The 16,558-nt window shown below is 39.4% G+C and overlaps 1 protein-coding gene across 12 annotated transcripts in view; it reads right to left on the minus strand.

The window, feature by feature from the left end:
• The window catches only part of HERC2 (HECT and RLD domain containing E3 ubiquitin protein ligase 2), a 230,744-nt gene that overhangs the window by 130,493 nt on the left and 83,693 nt on the right, over positions 1-16,558 (minus strand). For 9 of the 12 annotated variants that reach the window (XR_012333188.1, XM_073807856.1, XM_019931803.3 and 6 more), the window contains 13 exons: positions 15,530-15,685; positions 14,641-14,826; positions 8,991-9,161; positions 8,498-8,601; positions 7,474-7,624; positions 4,921-5,135; positions 4,537-4,669; positions 4,310-4,437; positions 4,008-4,218; positions 1,630-1,757; positions 900-1,073; positions 687-823; positions 424-575 (listed from right to left, as the gene is read on the minus strand). Coding sequence is in view for 11 of the 12 variants with exons in the window: in XM_073807856.1 (XP_073663957.1) it covers positions 424-575; positions 687-823; positions 900-1,073; positions 1,630-1,757; positions 4,008-4,218; positions 4,310-4,437; positions 4,537-4,669; positions 4,921-5,135; positions 7,474-7,624; positions 8,498-8,601; positions 8,991-9,161; positions 14,641-14,826; positions 15,530-15,685 (2,046 nt within the window). In the remaining variant the exon portion in view is untranslated. The remainder of the gene's footprint in view (positions 1-423; positions 576-686; positions 824-899; positions 1,074-1,629; positions 1,758-4,007; positions 4,219-4,309; positions 4,438-4,536; positions 4,670-4,920; positions 5,136-7,473; positions 7,625-8,497; positions 8,602-8,990; positions 9,162-14,640; positions 14,827-15,529; positions 15,686-16,558) is intronic. The other 3 variants (XM_019931800.3, XM_019931796.3, XM_019931797.3) reach the window with 2 other exon arrangements.

The raw sequence follows: 16,558 nt of genomic DNA on the forward strand, positions 1-16,558 counted from the left end.
TCATTTCATGTCAAATGTAAGAGAGATAATTCACTTCTCTTCCACAAAACCAATCCTACCACTTCTTTGTAGATGCTCAAACTGTCCAGGAAATTATGTATTAATATAGGATACACATTCTAGGATAGATTGTGTAAGTGATACACATGAAAATGTTAAAATGCAAAAGCTTTATATTAGGATACTACAAGATTGTATCTTCTGCCAAATTTTGAAAGTTTTGTTTAGAATTTGAGAAAACTTAAAGCAGCTTAGAGTATCATTCTAATGCACAAAGTTATTAAAGTCTTCAAAGCAATAATAAGAATTTGCAAGTTTCCAGAATATATAATAAAGAGCCAAACTATGAAATAATGCTGATGTGATCATTGACATCAACAGCAATTTTAATACAGCCTTTTAACTGTCAGATTTTTAACTCACCAAGTTCTTTAAACTTGTTATTTGCATCCATCAAAACATTTCGAATATTCTGAACAGCCCAAGCATACAGCTTGCCAAAAGTTACTTCAAGCAGCATCCGATTAAAAGGTGGGATCAAATCAACATCCTTTAAACAATCAGTAAGGGGTTCCCTTTCAAACAAAGATGAAGAATTTTACTCAGAATACTGCCAGGCTTCAATAAAACAATGCTTTGTTGTCACAGCTTCCCTTAATTAAGAAAAAAATATTATAAAGTCTTACCCTATATCAATCCCCTCTGGAATAAGTCTTTGCCATCCACAGAACATAGCATACTGCACAGACGGAAGTAAGAAATTTTTGGCTGCCAGTTTTAAAATTGTATCTATCCCTTCCAGGCGAACCTCTGCTCTCTCCAACTGCAAAACATCAATGCATACCGTTAAGTGTTTATGTATTATCCAATACAGAGAAGAATGTTCTTAGCAAATTTACCTGTTTTAGTAGGCACTTTCTCATTTTTTCCACATCCACTGGCTCTTCTTTAAGGGCAAATTCAGCAATAGTACTGAGGAGTGCAGACTGAGGATACAGACCCTGAACATTCTGCTTCAACCATTTGTATTTGTGAACACCTGTAACTGTACTCAACAGTGGCTGCCATTTATCCTGACAAAGGAAAACCATTTTCACCATTAGTTAACCCTATTCATATTAACATGTGCTCTAAAACAATTACTTGAAGAAAATATAAATAAATGCCACTAGGTTTAAATTGGTAAAATATTTTAAATTTAGTAATTAATTTATGATAAAAATGACTACATCATAAATAGGCTTATAAGTGAATTTATAATCTATATGCTTACATACTTTGGAATCAGCTAACCTGACATGCAAAGTTAAATTATCATCCATATTAATAGCTTCTGGAACAAAGGATACATTCAATGAATGAGTGAATAAATGAATGAAGAAAATGGTGAACAAATAATGATACAATATACTAATAAAGGCAAAAGGAAACACTTCTCCAGCTATCAATTTGACCAGGGCACCATAAGTCAAGTGCATTAAGCATCACTGGGGCACAGTTACTCATACTTTTAATGACCACCAAACTCTCTACTGTATATTCGAAAACAAAGCAACAATATTTGTGGATTCCCTTGCAGTATGTTGTGCTTCTACACAGCCAGTCTTAGAACCACACAAAATACTTCACCTTGGGTGATTTAACTGTAATGGGTCTTTTGTCCACATTTATAGGACTGTGAGGCAAGATGCAAGCTTCTTCACTCTCTCCGTTTCCAATTTTTTCTTCATCATCAGTAGAGTCTGGCTTCTTAGGAACTATGTTTAAAAACATCATTCATTATAACAATCATTAAATATGATTTTAAATTAAGAAATGTTTAAATTTGCATGAAGGTAAAGGATATATTTTATTCACAGAAACACATAAATATCATTGTCAAGTGCTCAAATTACAAAAGTAAAAACTATCATAATTATTCTCACATGACATCTAGTAATAACACTTTGCCACTCCATGTCAGGGATAGAAAGACAGTGACAGTGTTATGATGGAGGGAAGCCCTAAAGAAGGGGAAGCCCAGGGGTTGGCAAACTTTTTCATAAAGGGCCAGACAGTGAATATTTTAGCCTTTGCAAGCTATTTCAGTCTACTGCAAATACTCTACTGTTGCAGCATGAAAACTGGCAAACTTTATTTATGAATGCTGTCATTTAAACTTCATATAATCTTCATGAATCATAGTCTTCTTTTGAGTTTTTAAAAAATAATTTAAAAATGCAAAACCCAGCCTTAGCTCATGGGCGATACATAGCAAGTGGTAGGCTGCATTTGTCCCCAGACCCTAGTTTGCCCACCCTGGACTAGTGCATTGGTTCTGTCACCAGTGTGCAACTGAATCAATTAGATGCCTCTGACTACGTTAGTCTTTTTAATCAGAGAAATTTCTATTGAATTTGCAATGTGATATGTGGTGTTGCTTCCGTACTTTTGGTCCTCTTCAAGGTTTTCAGTCTCATTCTTCTCAATATATAATATAAATAACCAGCAACACAATAATAAACATAGGCAATAAAACATTAACACAGCAGGTCTGGGCTGCTCAAACCCTGCAAATTCCCAAGAAAGGCCTGTCCCGTCAGCACTGGCTCTTCACCAGCTCCTGCGAACTGAGCTCTGAAACCTTGGTATGTTCTGCCTGAGAAGAGTGTGTCTGAGGCACAGGACCACCTTTACCAGTGTAACCAGACAGCTTGTGACTTACGGCAACTGCCTGTGTCTACTCTGGATGGAGTCTGGGCAGCTGAGAGCAATCACGCAGGCCCCACATGGCCACGTGACTGACTCCCAACAACAACCCTGGACACCAAGGTTCAGGTGAGCATTCCTGATTGACAGTCCTTCACACGTGTCACATGTCACTGCTGAGAGAACCAAGCACGACCCTGTGTGATTCACTGGAGGGAACACTGGAAGCCCGGACCCAGTTTCCTTTGGAATTCCCTCCATGCACCTCTCCTCTTGCTAATTTTTATCTGTACCCTTTCACAGTAATAACTAAGAGTATAATAGTTCTTCTGAGTCCTGTGGAGCCCTACCAGTAAATCATTAAACTTAGCACAGCACCAGGAATATTAATTATTTCTATGTTACAATTAAGTATATAAACCCACAACATCAAGAAATTTTAAGCGGTGACAGTGTGAGCTCAGAGACCAGGGAGGCAATGGCCACACAGGGATGGGGCCACCCTCCCTCACGCTGAGATGGCAGTCTCTGAGTTTCCTGGCTACCTGGGTTAAAGGGATCTCAGAAGTGTTCCTGCCATATCTCCTGATTCAGAGCATCTCCAGGATCCAGATAAGCTGTGGTTTAAGCTCAGGAACAATCAATTCAGGATGGCGTCTACAATAAGTTAGTCTTTCATGGCATTGTTTGTAATGTCCATCTAAAACTCAGTAATTAATATTGCTTAATAAGCTAATCTGGGGATAAATCAATATAATTCATAAGAATATAATCAGATATTTTGGTAGACTTGCTTATAACCACAAGTGACTAAATTAGAAAGTATGTATTTTCACTCAAAGTTTGGTTAATACAAAAACTCTTTTCCATATCGCTACACAGTTGCTTCCTGAAAATATCAGTAACTCTTTTGTTTCCTTTTATAACAATCTTCCATGTTTCAGAATACTCAATATTGCCAAAGAAAAACATTTCTTCGCAAGAATGGCAAGATTTATTGAAAGATTAAACGTTCCCATATATCTCATTACCAGGACAAGTGATTAAAAAAACACTTCCTTTTCCCCATCAATTTAATAAAGTTTACAGTATTTTCAGCATCAATTTACTAGTTACCAAATGATAACACACTCAATCCCAAAGTTGCATCATCATCTGATATCTTGGAAAAATAAGCAGGATTTGTACACTTAACCCTAAATACACATAACAAACATTATGGCACTTGTGAAAATGCTACAATAGGTGAGCAGCAGCCCACAGCCTCACTGCAACCACAGACACCTATACGGGGACACACTCTGAAAGAATCCTCCTACCTTTTACCTTCTTACCTCTCTTCTTCCTTCGTTCTCGAATTATCTTCTGAGCTATCCTCCTCCAACGGGGCAAAGAACTTAACAGTTTAAACTTGGACATTATAGAGAGGTCATTACAAACTGCAGGTCTCAGTTCATTAAAGAGGAACCTCAAACGTTCAATGACTGGGGCACAGACCTCCTTGTAAGAACGGCCCTGTTCTTGATGTGTCTACAAAGTTAAATATGAAAGAACAACTTAACAACAAATACTTCGCCAACTGTCCAGAAGCACAGAAGAAAGAAAATCGAAATCTATTTACCTTAATGAGTGAGCATTTTGCTTGGTAGACAACTCTACAAACATCCACCACTGATTTAGGCAACGTTCTGTGCTTTACTTGCTCAATACCAAGTGTACCTGCATAAACTAAAGATAATGCCACGTGACCTGTAAAAGATATTTAAAAGAAAGGGCAGGGTAGGAATGAATGTGTACTACATGTCAGTTGAAAGATCTACAGTACAGCTACAATATTGAGCGTCATACCTAAATCTTCATGTTTTAAGAGGCAGCATAACAGCAAGCGGCCGACCTCCTCCACAGGATGCTCAGGAGGAAAGGTGATGGGTGTGGTCAAGTGGCACTGCCTACAGTACCTTTCTATCTGACACAGAAAGTCCTGCAACAGAAACAGCTGGGGGTAACTTCAGAGCCAACCTCACAACATCGTCATGAATTCTAAACTAAGTGCCATAGCTTCTAAAACCTCACCGGACATTGAACTGAACCAGCCTCTTACCTCAAAACCAGCCCTCCAAATAATATGTAAACAAAGTCTGTGCTAAGCTAACCAAAGTCTGTGCTAAGGTGTTCACAAGTCAAAGTCCTAAGGTAAACAAAGGACGCTGAGTGTGGGAAGGCCTCACTCACCTTCACGTTGTGGTCTTGAATGTTATTGTCAGCAATGGCTTGCAGGAATGCCTGGGAATGGTCACCCAGCACCCGTCTGTGGGAGTAGAGCCGGGACTTGCTGGCGGGAGTGCCCCCTGGAGAGCTACAGTGGTCCTCATCTTTCTCCTCATTGTAGCTGTAGTGGATCTGGCTAGTCTGCAGGCCTCCAGAGAAGATGGATGACTGAAGCCACTCTAGAGAGTGCATATGCAAACGTTAAAAAGAAACCTGAGTGCACTGTTCAGAAATAAATACTGAAAAAAAAAAAAAAAGATAGAAAACTAAGTACTTCATTTAGGAGGTGAAATTCAAGATCATTCATATGAAAGTCACATCTAACATATTTACATAGATTGGCTTATAATTCCTATATCTATGTGAAAAAAAGTAACACTTTCTGGTTACTCAACACATCTTAAGCATGGTATCAGAACCCAATATAATTGTTCCAGATACCTGCTCAAACATGGAGCTGTCCAGTTCCACAGAAACCATGTGAAGACTAGAGCTATGCCTTCTAACAGGGAAAAGAGCACTGAGGCACCACTTACACAAGTAATCACCGATTTCAACTGGGATAACCACAGGCTACAAGTACTACGAGGGGAACGACCGTGCAGCAACAAGCCCCCGACTATTCGGGGGGACGGTAAGGAATTTGCTGTAATCTGGATGAAGACCAAGACGCTGAGCATCCAGGCAGGAGAACAGCATGTGTGAAGGGTTCCATGAAGAAAAACATGCTCAGGGCAGCACGTCTCCCTAGAGCATTAATCAATTAATAATAATAAGAGACTACTGAACATACAACACAAGATCGTTAAGTAAGGGATGGATACGTGGAAACCTGAGATCCAGTAGGCTATAAAGGAGACCTGTGTCGAGGCACAGGTCAGACCCCATAAGAACATGCCACCCATCAGTGCGAATAGGGATACTCATTGTAACTGCTATGAGTGAGATTCACCAAAGAATAATCGGTTTTTACATAACTACAGATTTTTTTTCAATAACTGTGCTATCAAAATATTCCTCCAAAACCCAAACAATCAAATCTGGGATGCACTCAATGTCCTTTTACTGGAAATTTCGATTTTAGAGCATTCAGGAGCATTCATCAAAGTGCCACATTAATTCTTCTAAAACACAAATGTGATCAGACCCTCCCTGAACCTCTCCATTTAGAACTCCATCTTGTTTCTTTTTTTAAAAAAAATTTATTTTTTGCGTTTTTTTTTTTTATTTTTGGCTGCACTGGGTCTTCATTGCTGCGTGGGCTTTCTCTAGTTGCAGCGAGCGGGGGCTACTCTTCGTTGCGGTGCATGGGCTTCTCATTGCGGTGGCTTCTCCTGTTGCAGAGCATGGGATCTAGGTGTGCGGGCTTCAGTAGTTACAGCACTCGGTCTCAGCAGTTGTGGCTTGCGGGCTCTAGAGCGCAGGCTCAGTAGTTGTGGCACATGGGTTTAGTTGCTCCGCGGCATGTGGGATCTTCCCGGACCAGGGCTCGAACCCGTGTCCCCCGCATTGGCAGGCGGATTCTTAACCACTGTGCCACCAGGGAAGTCCCCTACAGGTCTTCAGAGGAAGAAAAGTCCACTGTCTTCGAGGCTCTGCAGACAGCAAGGCGCCCAGCACACACACCAAGGGTGTGCTCCAGAAGGCAGGCTGAGCAGGCACCATGATCATCCCTGCCCACTAGCCTTCTCCCCCGACCCTACACATACACAAGCAGCTCGAAGCTGACTTTCTCAACGATGCCCTCACACACCCAGTCTGCTGGGGCTCCAATTTCAGGATGGCTCCACCTCCATGAAGTCTTTCCCTCCACCCCATCCCCACTTCCCAAACCACTTACAAATGTCTCCATTTTATCCTCTAACACCATCCAACCTGACCTGCTTACCATGTCTGGCTCATCATCACACAGGAAGCACCTGAGGGCAGAGGTGCACCTAATTCTACACCTACTACACCCATGTTAGAGACTAACATGGTAATTCACATGAGAAATTACTCGATAGATACTTGTTGGATAGTCAGTGAAAGACAGATGGAGAAATGCAAAAATATGTGAAGAGATATTTAAACCTATCATATGGGATAGGGAGAAAATGTAACACTTTAGGTGGTTACAAAGGCTGCCATCCCAAAATGTATTGAATTTGAGTCTGGTAAAAACGCAATGCTCAAACAGAACAGCATTCCTAAGAGGAACAGCCAATCCACATCACGTGGATTTCTAGGCACACAGGGAGATGTCAGTCGAGTTGAGCCGATCTGTTAGAGGATGCAGAAGTGAGACCACGCACAGGCCCAACATTCCTACATACCTGTTAGCTTCCTGTGCTGCCACAGATCGTGAGCACAAATGAAAGCCGCTCACAGCTATTTCTATTAACTGGTTTAGTCTCACTATCCTTATTTTTCCTCACCAATAACTGTGCTGATTCTTCCTGTTCTATTCTCAGTAGCACTTACAGCTCAGCTAAAATAACCTGCTAATCTGTTAGCAGAAAACAAAATTTTTCTTACTGGCGCATTCGACCTCAACTGGAGATAGCGGTGTGCTCATAGCTAAATAGGAAGCGTGTAACCCAAGGAGTAGGCCCAGATTTCTTTCAGTGTCTATAAGAGGTGAAGACAGACTTCCCAAATCTGGTATGGTAACAATTTCTTGGTCAGGCTGCAAAAGACAAATTTCAATATTAGTATGATGAGATTAGTAGTATGAGAAAACAGCGTTAATTAACATTAAACCAAGACCAACAGCTTTAACCTTAAACAAGACATACTGCCATAATAAAGACTATATCCTATAATAGTGAGATCAGGCTGCTACCAAAATAACAGAAGATATAAAGCAGACAGTATATGCATAAGTCTGGTAGAAAATCCAAAGCAAGGATAAACCACTTGGCTAGAAAATTCCTTAGGGAAGCAAATAGAAGTTGGAAAAGAAAAGGATCTAATGAAAATAATCTTAAATGTTGCCAGCCACATGACAATTTATAAACAAAGTTAATTTTTCCCTTCATAAAATGCTGCAAACATTACCCTTGAGGCATAACTTAATAAATTTTATTACCTCTGTATCCATATCTGGAAAGCCAATCCCAATATATAAATCCCAATGCTAATGAATATATAGAATGGACATATTTCTATTCTAAAAAATTATGCTACTAAATAGTTCCTCCCCAAAAATATATATCTCAAGATGGTAAGTCCTTCCAAATTTCTACATAGGATTACAATAAAATCATAAAGACAAAAAGTTAACCTCTTTTTTTTTTTTGTGGAACAAGGTCTACGTTTCTTACAAATTAACAATTTTAAAATAATTTTTCAAGGCTAATACATCATAAACTACATGAATAAATGTAAATTGATTTATGAAAAAACATCTCTAAAAGATCTTTGTGTTTATCACTTAATAACGACCCCCTCCCCCAAAAGATCCAACCAGCAATATTTCAGGGTAAAAACCACTTCTCAGAAATATCCAGAGAGGTTCTCCACTAAAGTCCACCTTGGTGCTCACTGCACACAGCCTCACCTCCAGATACTGGCCAACACAGAAGGCATGCATTGATTCCCGTGTGTCTTCAAACTGCAAAGCAGCTTCCAAAGCTACCACTGGGTCTTCCCCTACAAACTGAGCTGAAACATAACAAACAAAAGCAACATGACTTCAGTACAGTTTGCCTAGGCATTTATAGTAGAAATGGCAAGTAGGAAATAGATTAGGCAGGTTAACTCCAAAGTGAGGGTTACCAAAGTAATGTGATCTCTCATCCTCTGCCAGGGCTGTCTGGGTCAACTCAGAACTTGGAACAAGTTCCAACAAGTGTTGGAACAAAAAATGCATAATGATAAGAAATTTTGCATATGTGCCTGAATTTGCTGTGATAGGACAGACCCCAAAGTCACTGACAGATTGAAATGTATGGGTGCTGGAGCAGTACTAAATTGATTATTTTAAACCAAACGCTCTGCTTAAAATAACACATCTGAAACTACTAACCATGAAGTAAAAAGCGAGGCCTTACCAAGAATACTATTTCCTGTTAATGACTGCGTCTGGAAGTCCTTTATATCATACACTTTCCCATCAATCACAGTCCAGAAGCCTCCATCTTTATTATGGTTCTCCAAATCAGCTTTGCGTATAAGCGTCACTTCCTCATTATTTCTACAGTTCTGACCTGTAAAAAATGACTCTGTGTATACAGAAACCAAAGTCAATGAATCAATAGATCAATAGATAACCTGACTAGTACAAACTGTGTGAAAGAACTACAAGGTGAAATAGACAAATCCACAAACACAATGAGAAATTAACATACCTCTTCCTACAGCTGTCACCACAAACAAAAATTCAGCAAGGATACAGAATGATTTAAAAACAAAAACACCACATGAACAGCATGAATAGCAAGTCTGGCCATATACCAAGCATTAGAGCAAATCTCAAAAGATTTCAAGTAAGTCAAGTTACACAGCAGGGACACTGACTACAATGCAGTTAAGTTAGAAATAGGTAACGGAATTCCCCGGGGGCCCAGTGGTTAGGACTCCACGCTTTCACTGCCAAGGGCCTAGGTTCAATCTCGCAAGCCGTGTGGTACCGCCAAAAATAAATAAATAAGTAAATAAACAAACAAACGAATGAATAGCAGAAACAGGTAACAAAAAATAAATTAAAACCTCTACATATTTGAAAATTATAAAATATATTTCATAAATTCCCAGAAAAAAATGACTACGGAAATCAGACAACTGAAATGAACAATAATGAAAATACTACAAATCAACACTTGTGACATACAGCTAAATGTATGTTTGAGGGCATTTCTACCTTTAACTGTATATATTAGGAAAAAAGAAAAGCTAAAAAGTTAACAAACATAAAATCAATAAAATTCAATGAGTTCATAATGATACTCAAAAAAAAAAAAAGAAAACCTCATGGGTCACCTTTGGAAGCATTAGGACTCCAACTTAATATTACAAAAAATGGTTAACGAGGGGTGGGGTGGTGGTGAATCAAGCCAGGATCACATCCTCCCTGTGCAAACTGTATCTTATGCTACCAGAGAGCTGAGGGCAAGGTTGCTGGGGGACTGCACAGAGGACACGTTATACATGAACTCCCTGGTCCATGTGAACAGAAGTGAAGGTGGGGCCGCCCACCATCACAGGCCTCTGAGCCGATGAAACAAAAAGCGCACACACTCTGACCCATCAAAACTGAATCCGAATCTCATTAAGCCTATACATAGTATCAGCAGTTTACAGAAAATGTAACTGACAGAAGATGTTAAGATTTGAAGAAGAAAATGCAATCAACCAAGTTCAGAAAACGTGAAATTCTCCAGAACAAATGTCCTACTTCTTTGAAAAATAAACAGTATGACAAAAGAGAGGGAGAGGAGAGCCTGGAAATAGCTGTTGGGGAAAAAGAGACTCAAGTATGTATCACCCAACTGCAATGTACAGAACTTGTTTAGATCCTGACTCAAAATAACCACTAATAAAAAGATTAATCAATCACTGTTAATCTTAGGAAAATGAGATTGTGGTTTTATTCTCCCAAAAAAGTTCTTATCATCTTCTTATCAGGTGAAGTGTATGAAAATGTTTTAAAGACAGAAATATGCTTTAAAATAATACAATCAATCAATCAGATAGAAAGTGTAGGAATGCTTCGGGAATGTGAGTTGTTTTTTTTTTGGCCACACCACGCAGCATGTGGGATCTTAGTTCCCAACGGGGAATGGAACCCGTGCCCCCTGCATGGAAGCTCAGAGTCCTAACCACTGAAATGCCAGGAAAGTCCCCAGGATTGTGAATACTTTTTATTCTACATTCATTTTATTATTCTCTCTTTTATCTGTTAGAAAACTTTCAAAATAAACATATTACAAAAACATCAGTATGCTAACAATTATCATTTCTCAGAAAGTTAGAAAAATGTCAGATTAAACCCTAAGAAAGAAGAAAAATAAAGAAAGAAAGAACAGTGTGGTATCAGCATAATGACAGACATTTGGATCAACAGAATAGAGAGCCCAGAAATAAATCCTCACAATATATAGTCAAATGATTTTTTTGACAAGGGTGGCAAGACCATTCAATGGGGAAAAAAGGACAGTCTTTAGAAATAAATGGTGCTGGGAAAACTGAATATTCAATTGCAAATGAATCAAGTTGGACCCCTACCTTTCACCATACACAAAAATTAACTCAAAATAGATTAAAGTCCTAAACATAAGAGCTAAAACTATAAAACAGAAAACTCCTGGACTTCCCTGGCAGTCCGGTGGTTGAGACTCTGCATTTCCAAGGCAAGGGGCGCGGGTTTGATCCCTGGTCGGGGAACTAAGATCCCACATGCTGAACGGCGCAGTCAAAAAAAAAAAAAAAAACGTGTGTGTGTGTGTGTGTGTGTGTGTGTGTGTGTGTGTGTCTTAGAAGAAAACATAGGAGGAAAGCTTAATGACACTGGATTTGGCAATGATATTTTTAGACAAAACACCAAATGCACAGGCAACCTTCATCCAAAAAAAAATCAAAGTACACTATCAACAGAATGAAAAAGCAACCCACAGAATGAGAGAAAATATTTGCAAATCATATATATCCAGAATACATAAGAAACTCCTACAACTCTACAATAACAACAAAAAAATCTGGCTCAAAAGTAGGAAAAAGAGGGATTCCCCGGTGGTCCAGTGGTTAGGACTCTGCACTTCCACTGCAGGGGGCACGGGTTCAATCCCTGGTCAGGGAACTAAGATCACACAGGATGGCAAAAAAAAAAAAGTTGGAAAAAGACTTGAAAAGACATTTCTCCAAAGATATGCACATAGTCAACAGGCACATAAACAGATGCACAACACCACTAATCATTAGGGAAAACCAAATCAAAACTACAATGTAATACCACTTCATCCAAACAGGATGGCTATTATTTAAAAAACAGACAACAAGTGTTGGCAAAGAGGTGGAGAAATTAGAACCCTTCCTTGTGCATTGCCTGCGGGAATATAAAATGGTACAGCTACTGTGGAAAACAGTATGGCAATTCCTTAAGAAATTAAACATGGAATTATCATATGATTCAGCAATCCCACTTTTGGCTATATACCCAAAAGAAGTGAAAGCAGGGACTCAGACATCTACACAGTCATATTCACAGCAGCGTTAGTCACAACAGCCAAAAGGTGAAAACAGTCAAGTATCCATCAACAGATGAATGGATAAAAAAGGTGTGGTTTGTATATGTGTGTGTATACACACACACACACATATATACACCATATATACATATATATATATACCAAATATATGTGATGGAATACTACTCAGCCATAAAAAAGAATGAAATTTTGCCATTTGTGACAACATGGATGGAAAAAAACTGTAGAATCATCAAGAGTTGCAGAAAAAGTATTTGATGAAACTTAATATCCATTCACGGGACTTCCCTGGTGGCACAGTGGTTAAGAATCCACCTGCCAATGCAAGGGACACGGATTCAATCCCTGGTGCAGGAAGATCCCACATGCCAGGGAGCAACTAAGCCCATGCGCCACAACTACTGAGTCTGCGCTCTAAAGCCCACGAGCCACAACTACTGAGCCCACGTGCTGCAGCTACCGAAGCCCGCACACCTAGAGCCCATTCTCCACAACAAGAGAAGCCACCGCAATGAGAAGCCCGCGCACCACAACGAAGAGTAGTCCCTCCTTGCCGCAACTAGAGAAAGCCCACGCACAGCAACAAAGACTCAACACAGCCGAAAATAAATAAATAAAATATAAATAAATAATTTTAAAAATCCATTCACCATTAAAGACTCATCACAAAGCAGAAACAGAAGGAAACAAACTTAATATTTTAAGGTATCTACAAAGAAAGTCCTACAGCAAACATCATACTTCATGTGTGAACTCTGGGAAGTTTTCCCTCTGCTCTTAGGAACAAGACAAGGATGCCCATTATGGGAGGGGGAAGGGTAAACGGTGACAAAGCGATAAAGAGGCATGGACATATATACACTACTAAACGTAAGGTAGATAGCTAGTGGGAAGCAGCCGCATAGCACAGGGAGATCAGCTCGGTGCTTTGTGACCGCCTGTAGGGGTGGGATAGGGAGGGTGGGAGGGAGGGAGACGCAAGCGGGAAGAGATATGGGAACATATGTGTATATATAACTGATTCATTTTGTTGTGAAGCTGAAACTAACATACCATTGTAAAGCAATTATACTCCAATAAAGATGTTTTAAAAAAAAAAAAAAAAAGGATGCCCATTATCACCATTTCTATTCCACAGTGCACTAGAAGTGCCAGCAAGTGCAATATTTCTGGGGCAAAGCTCTGTGCTCAGAAGCAGACACGGGCAGAGTCACCTGATTCAGACAAAAGTGGCACTCTAGAGGAGAGACCACAACGGTCCTTTCACCCAAGCGTGCTGCCACAACAATCCTACGGACAAAATGCATATGGAAAAAAATGGCATGCGATCTCTTGGCACAGAGGAGGGACAGGGAGAACTCCCACACTTTGTAGAGATGAGGCACAATCACTGTGGAAACCTGGCATTCTGTACTAAAACACGCCTTACAAACCACCAAGCAAAAGACATGAGGATGTTTAAACAACTAAGTTGTTATGGGGAACATGTCTATCTGATAAAATGATCAAGAGAAGCAGGGGAGCAGCAAGCACACAAGCCCAGAGAGGGGAATCTTTCAGGGAGACAGAGACAGTGTTTGGGAGGGTCCTGCTTAATGAACAGCTTCCCCTGTGATCAGTCCCAAAGCTGCTTTCGGTACTTTCGTGTCCATGTTATACTTCACAATAAAAAAAGGTTTTACAATGAGTATGTTTGAACTGCTGATCAAGTTATATGCCTTCAACCATACACAGTAAACAGACAAAAGTCACAAATGACCATTTAAGTTCACAACAGTAGATGAATCGCGTTGAAAATATTAGCTATACTAAAAAATAAAAAATTATGCTCAATATCCTAAGGTCAGTTATTTTCCTCAGGACAACTGTTACTTTTCGTTTTAAGCTCCTATGTTATAGAAATGACAATCTACAATGGCATAAGAAAAGGCCTACCTTGCTTGAGCTTTCCTATAAAATGAAAGTTGAACCACAACTTCAATTAATTCTGTGAGTTCAGGAAGTCATAATACTTAGATTCAAAAGCATCAAAATTCTAAACTTTGAGAAGACAAGTTTCATTCCAATTTGGTAAGCACTCGAGACAGTACGGATGGGAAGTGCTCAGCTGACTATGGGAACTCCATAACTCATGTCACATAACACCAATGAGTTTAAGAAAGTCCTCCCATATTAATGTCTGCCTCCAAAGTGGGACCATATCTAACCACCTCAACAGTACCTTCTGGAGACAATTTCCAAGAAAGGGTTTTCCAGAATGTTCTAAAATAATCCAATTTGGGATGTAACAACCATTTCTAACAGAAAAATTTTCCTTAAATATAACCCAAATCTGTTCTGATTTGGATTATCTTTGTTTTCCATTTACACTACCATCAGTGAAAATGGCAATAACTGGTCTTCCTTTGTTAAATAGTCTTTCAAATGAAAAGGCAAGAACAGAATAGACTAGGACAAAACTTTCCTCAGTGAAAGTCTTTAAGTTAAGATGCCATACCCATGATGCCGGGCCAGGCTAACTCTTCATGGTCGTCCCTTTCCTTTCCTGGTGCCAGGTGGTTGAACCGATCCAGATGTTCTAACAGGCCACCCAGCAGAGGGACAGCTCCAGCCTCCTGCATGAGACCAGCATTTTTACTGAGCAGAAGCACTACAGAAACTACTAGTTCTGGAAGGAGAACACCTACATTTAAAAAGAAAAAAAAAAAGGCATAAGATTTAAACAGAAGTGTTCATCCTATTAAAACCATTCTGTAAGCTTGTGCTATGTTTAAATTCTGATAAATCACAAAATAAGGAATGCTCGTCCTTTAGCATATTTCTACAGGATTATTTTATCTTTCATTCTGAAAGAAACAAATATAGGTATCAAACAGAAGCCTCTGAGTTATAAGAATACTTTTCAAAAACACTGTGTTTCAACACAAAAGTATTAACTAGGGTCTTTTATTGAGAAAACTAAGTGTTTGCCACTAAGCTTATTATCAGAAAAAAGGCACTCAATACTCTGTCACAGAATTAACTTGAAAAAATATTAAGCAATATAGGAATTTATTAAGGTCCTAAAAGGGGCAACTAATTCTTATGCTGCTGAAATAAAATTAGACAATTACCATTAACCTCATTATTGAAGTGTTAATAATGGTGGTATGACTCTAAATCACCAATTAGATGTATCACTGTATGTGATACAGTGACGTGACTCCCATACCAGGTTGCTCAACCACAGAACTGTCAGTAACTAAAAAAAACAAAAGGAGAAAGGGCTACAGGACTAGAAGATGTATGGGGTAAAGGCATGCAGGTTTACCACAAAATGATAAATTTTAAATCTCATCAATCTCGGAAAAAGATACATGCCCACATTTAGGAAACAAGGTAAGTACCAGTGAAGTCCCCTTCCACAATGCAGGCCACCTCTGCAAAGTGCCTCCAGCTAGTGGAAGCAATGCTGGCTGCCACGGGCAGTATATCTCCAATGTGTGTGCACAAAAGGGCTGTGTACTTCTTCAGCAAGGAACCAACCCCCATTAGTTCAGGACCTGAAGGGAAGATTTAGACAATTTCATTTGCACTATTAAAATTTACTTTGTAAATAAACTTCATCGTTCCACTAGTCTACTCTCATCTATACATATTTTACCTATAATAATTTTCTCAAACAGGAGCGGTTAATCTTACTTATTTAGTCCTTGGCTCCTTTTATATCACATAATTTGAGAAACTGAATTTGGATATACTGATTTTTATACACTGCACTATATAGTATCTAAAAACTTCAAGTAAAAATACTAAAGTCATAACTTAGAATTCTAAAACCTTATATCCAATATACATGTTTTCTAAGTCCAAGACTTAATGCCTGAAAATTACTCCCAGTGAACAAAGTTAGGCATTTTTCAATCTTATAAAAATCTTCAACTTTTCGGAGCTTTCCTGGCGGTCCTGTGGTTAAGACTCCACAATCCCAATGCAGGGGGCCCTGGTTCGATCCCTGGTCAGGGAACTAGATCCCACACATGGCAGCGAAGATCCTGCGTGCTGCAACTAAGGCCCAGCACAGCCAAATAAATAAATATTAAAAAAAAAAAAAAAACTTCAACTTTTCCTCCTACATGGCTCTTAAAAGCTTTTTAGTTCTTGTAATTTTATGACATTGAGATGGTCACCTCTTTCAGACTGAAATGGTTCACCGATTTCAACCTGAAATTTTCCATCCTCTACAAGTGCCTAACGATTTTCAGGAAGTAACAAAATTGTTTTAGACTATACTGGCTATAAAAATATTAACAGGGCTTCCCTGGTGGCGGAGTAGTTGAGAGTCCGCCTGCCGATGCAGGGGACACGGGTTCGTGCCCTGGTCCGGGAAGATCCCACATGCCGCAAAGCGGCTGGGCCTGTGAGCCATGGCCGCT

This window comes from Tursiops truncatus, chromosome 7 (genome assembly GCF_011762595.2).
Source record: "Tursiops truncatus isolate mTurTru1 chromosome 7, mTurTru1.mat.Y, whole genome shotgun sequence".
Taxonomy (NCBI): domain Eukaryota; kingdom Metazoa; phylum Chordata; class Mammalia; order Artiodactyla; family Delphinidae; genus Tursiops; species Tursiops truncatus.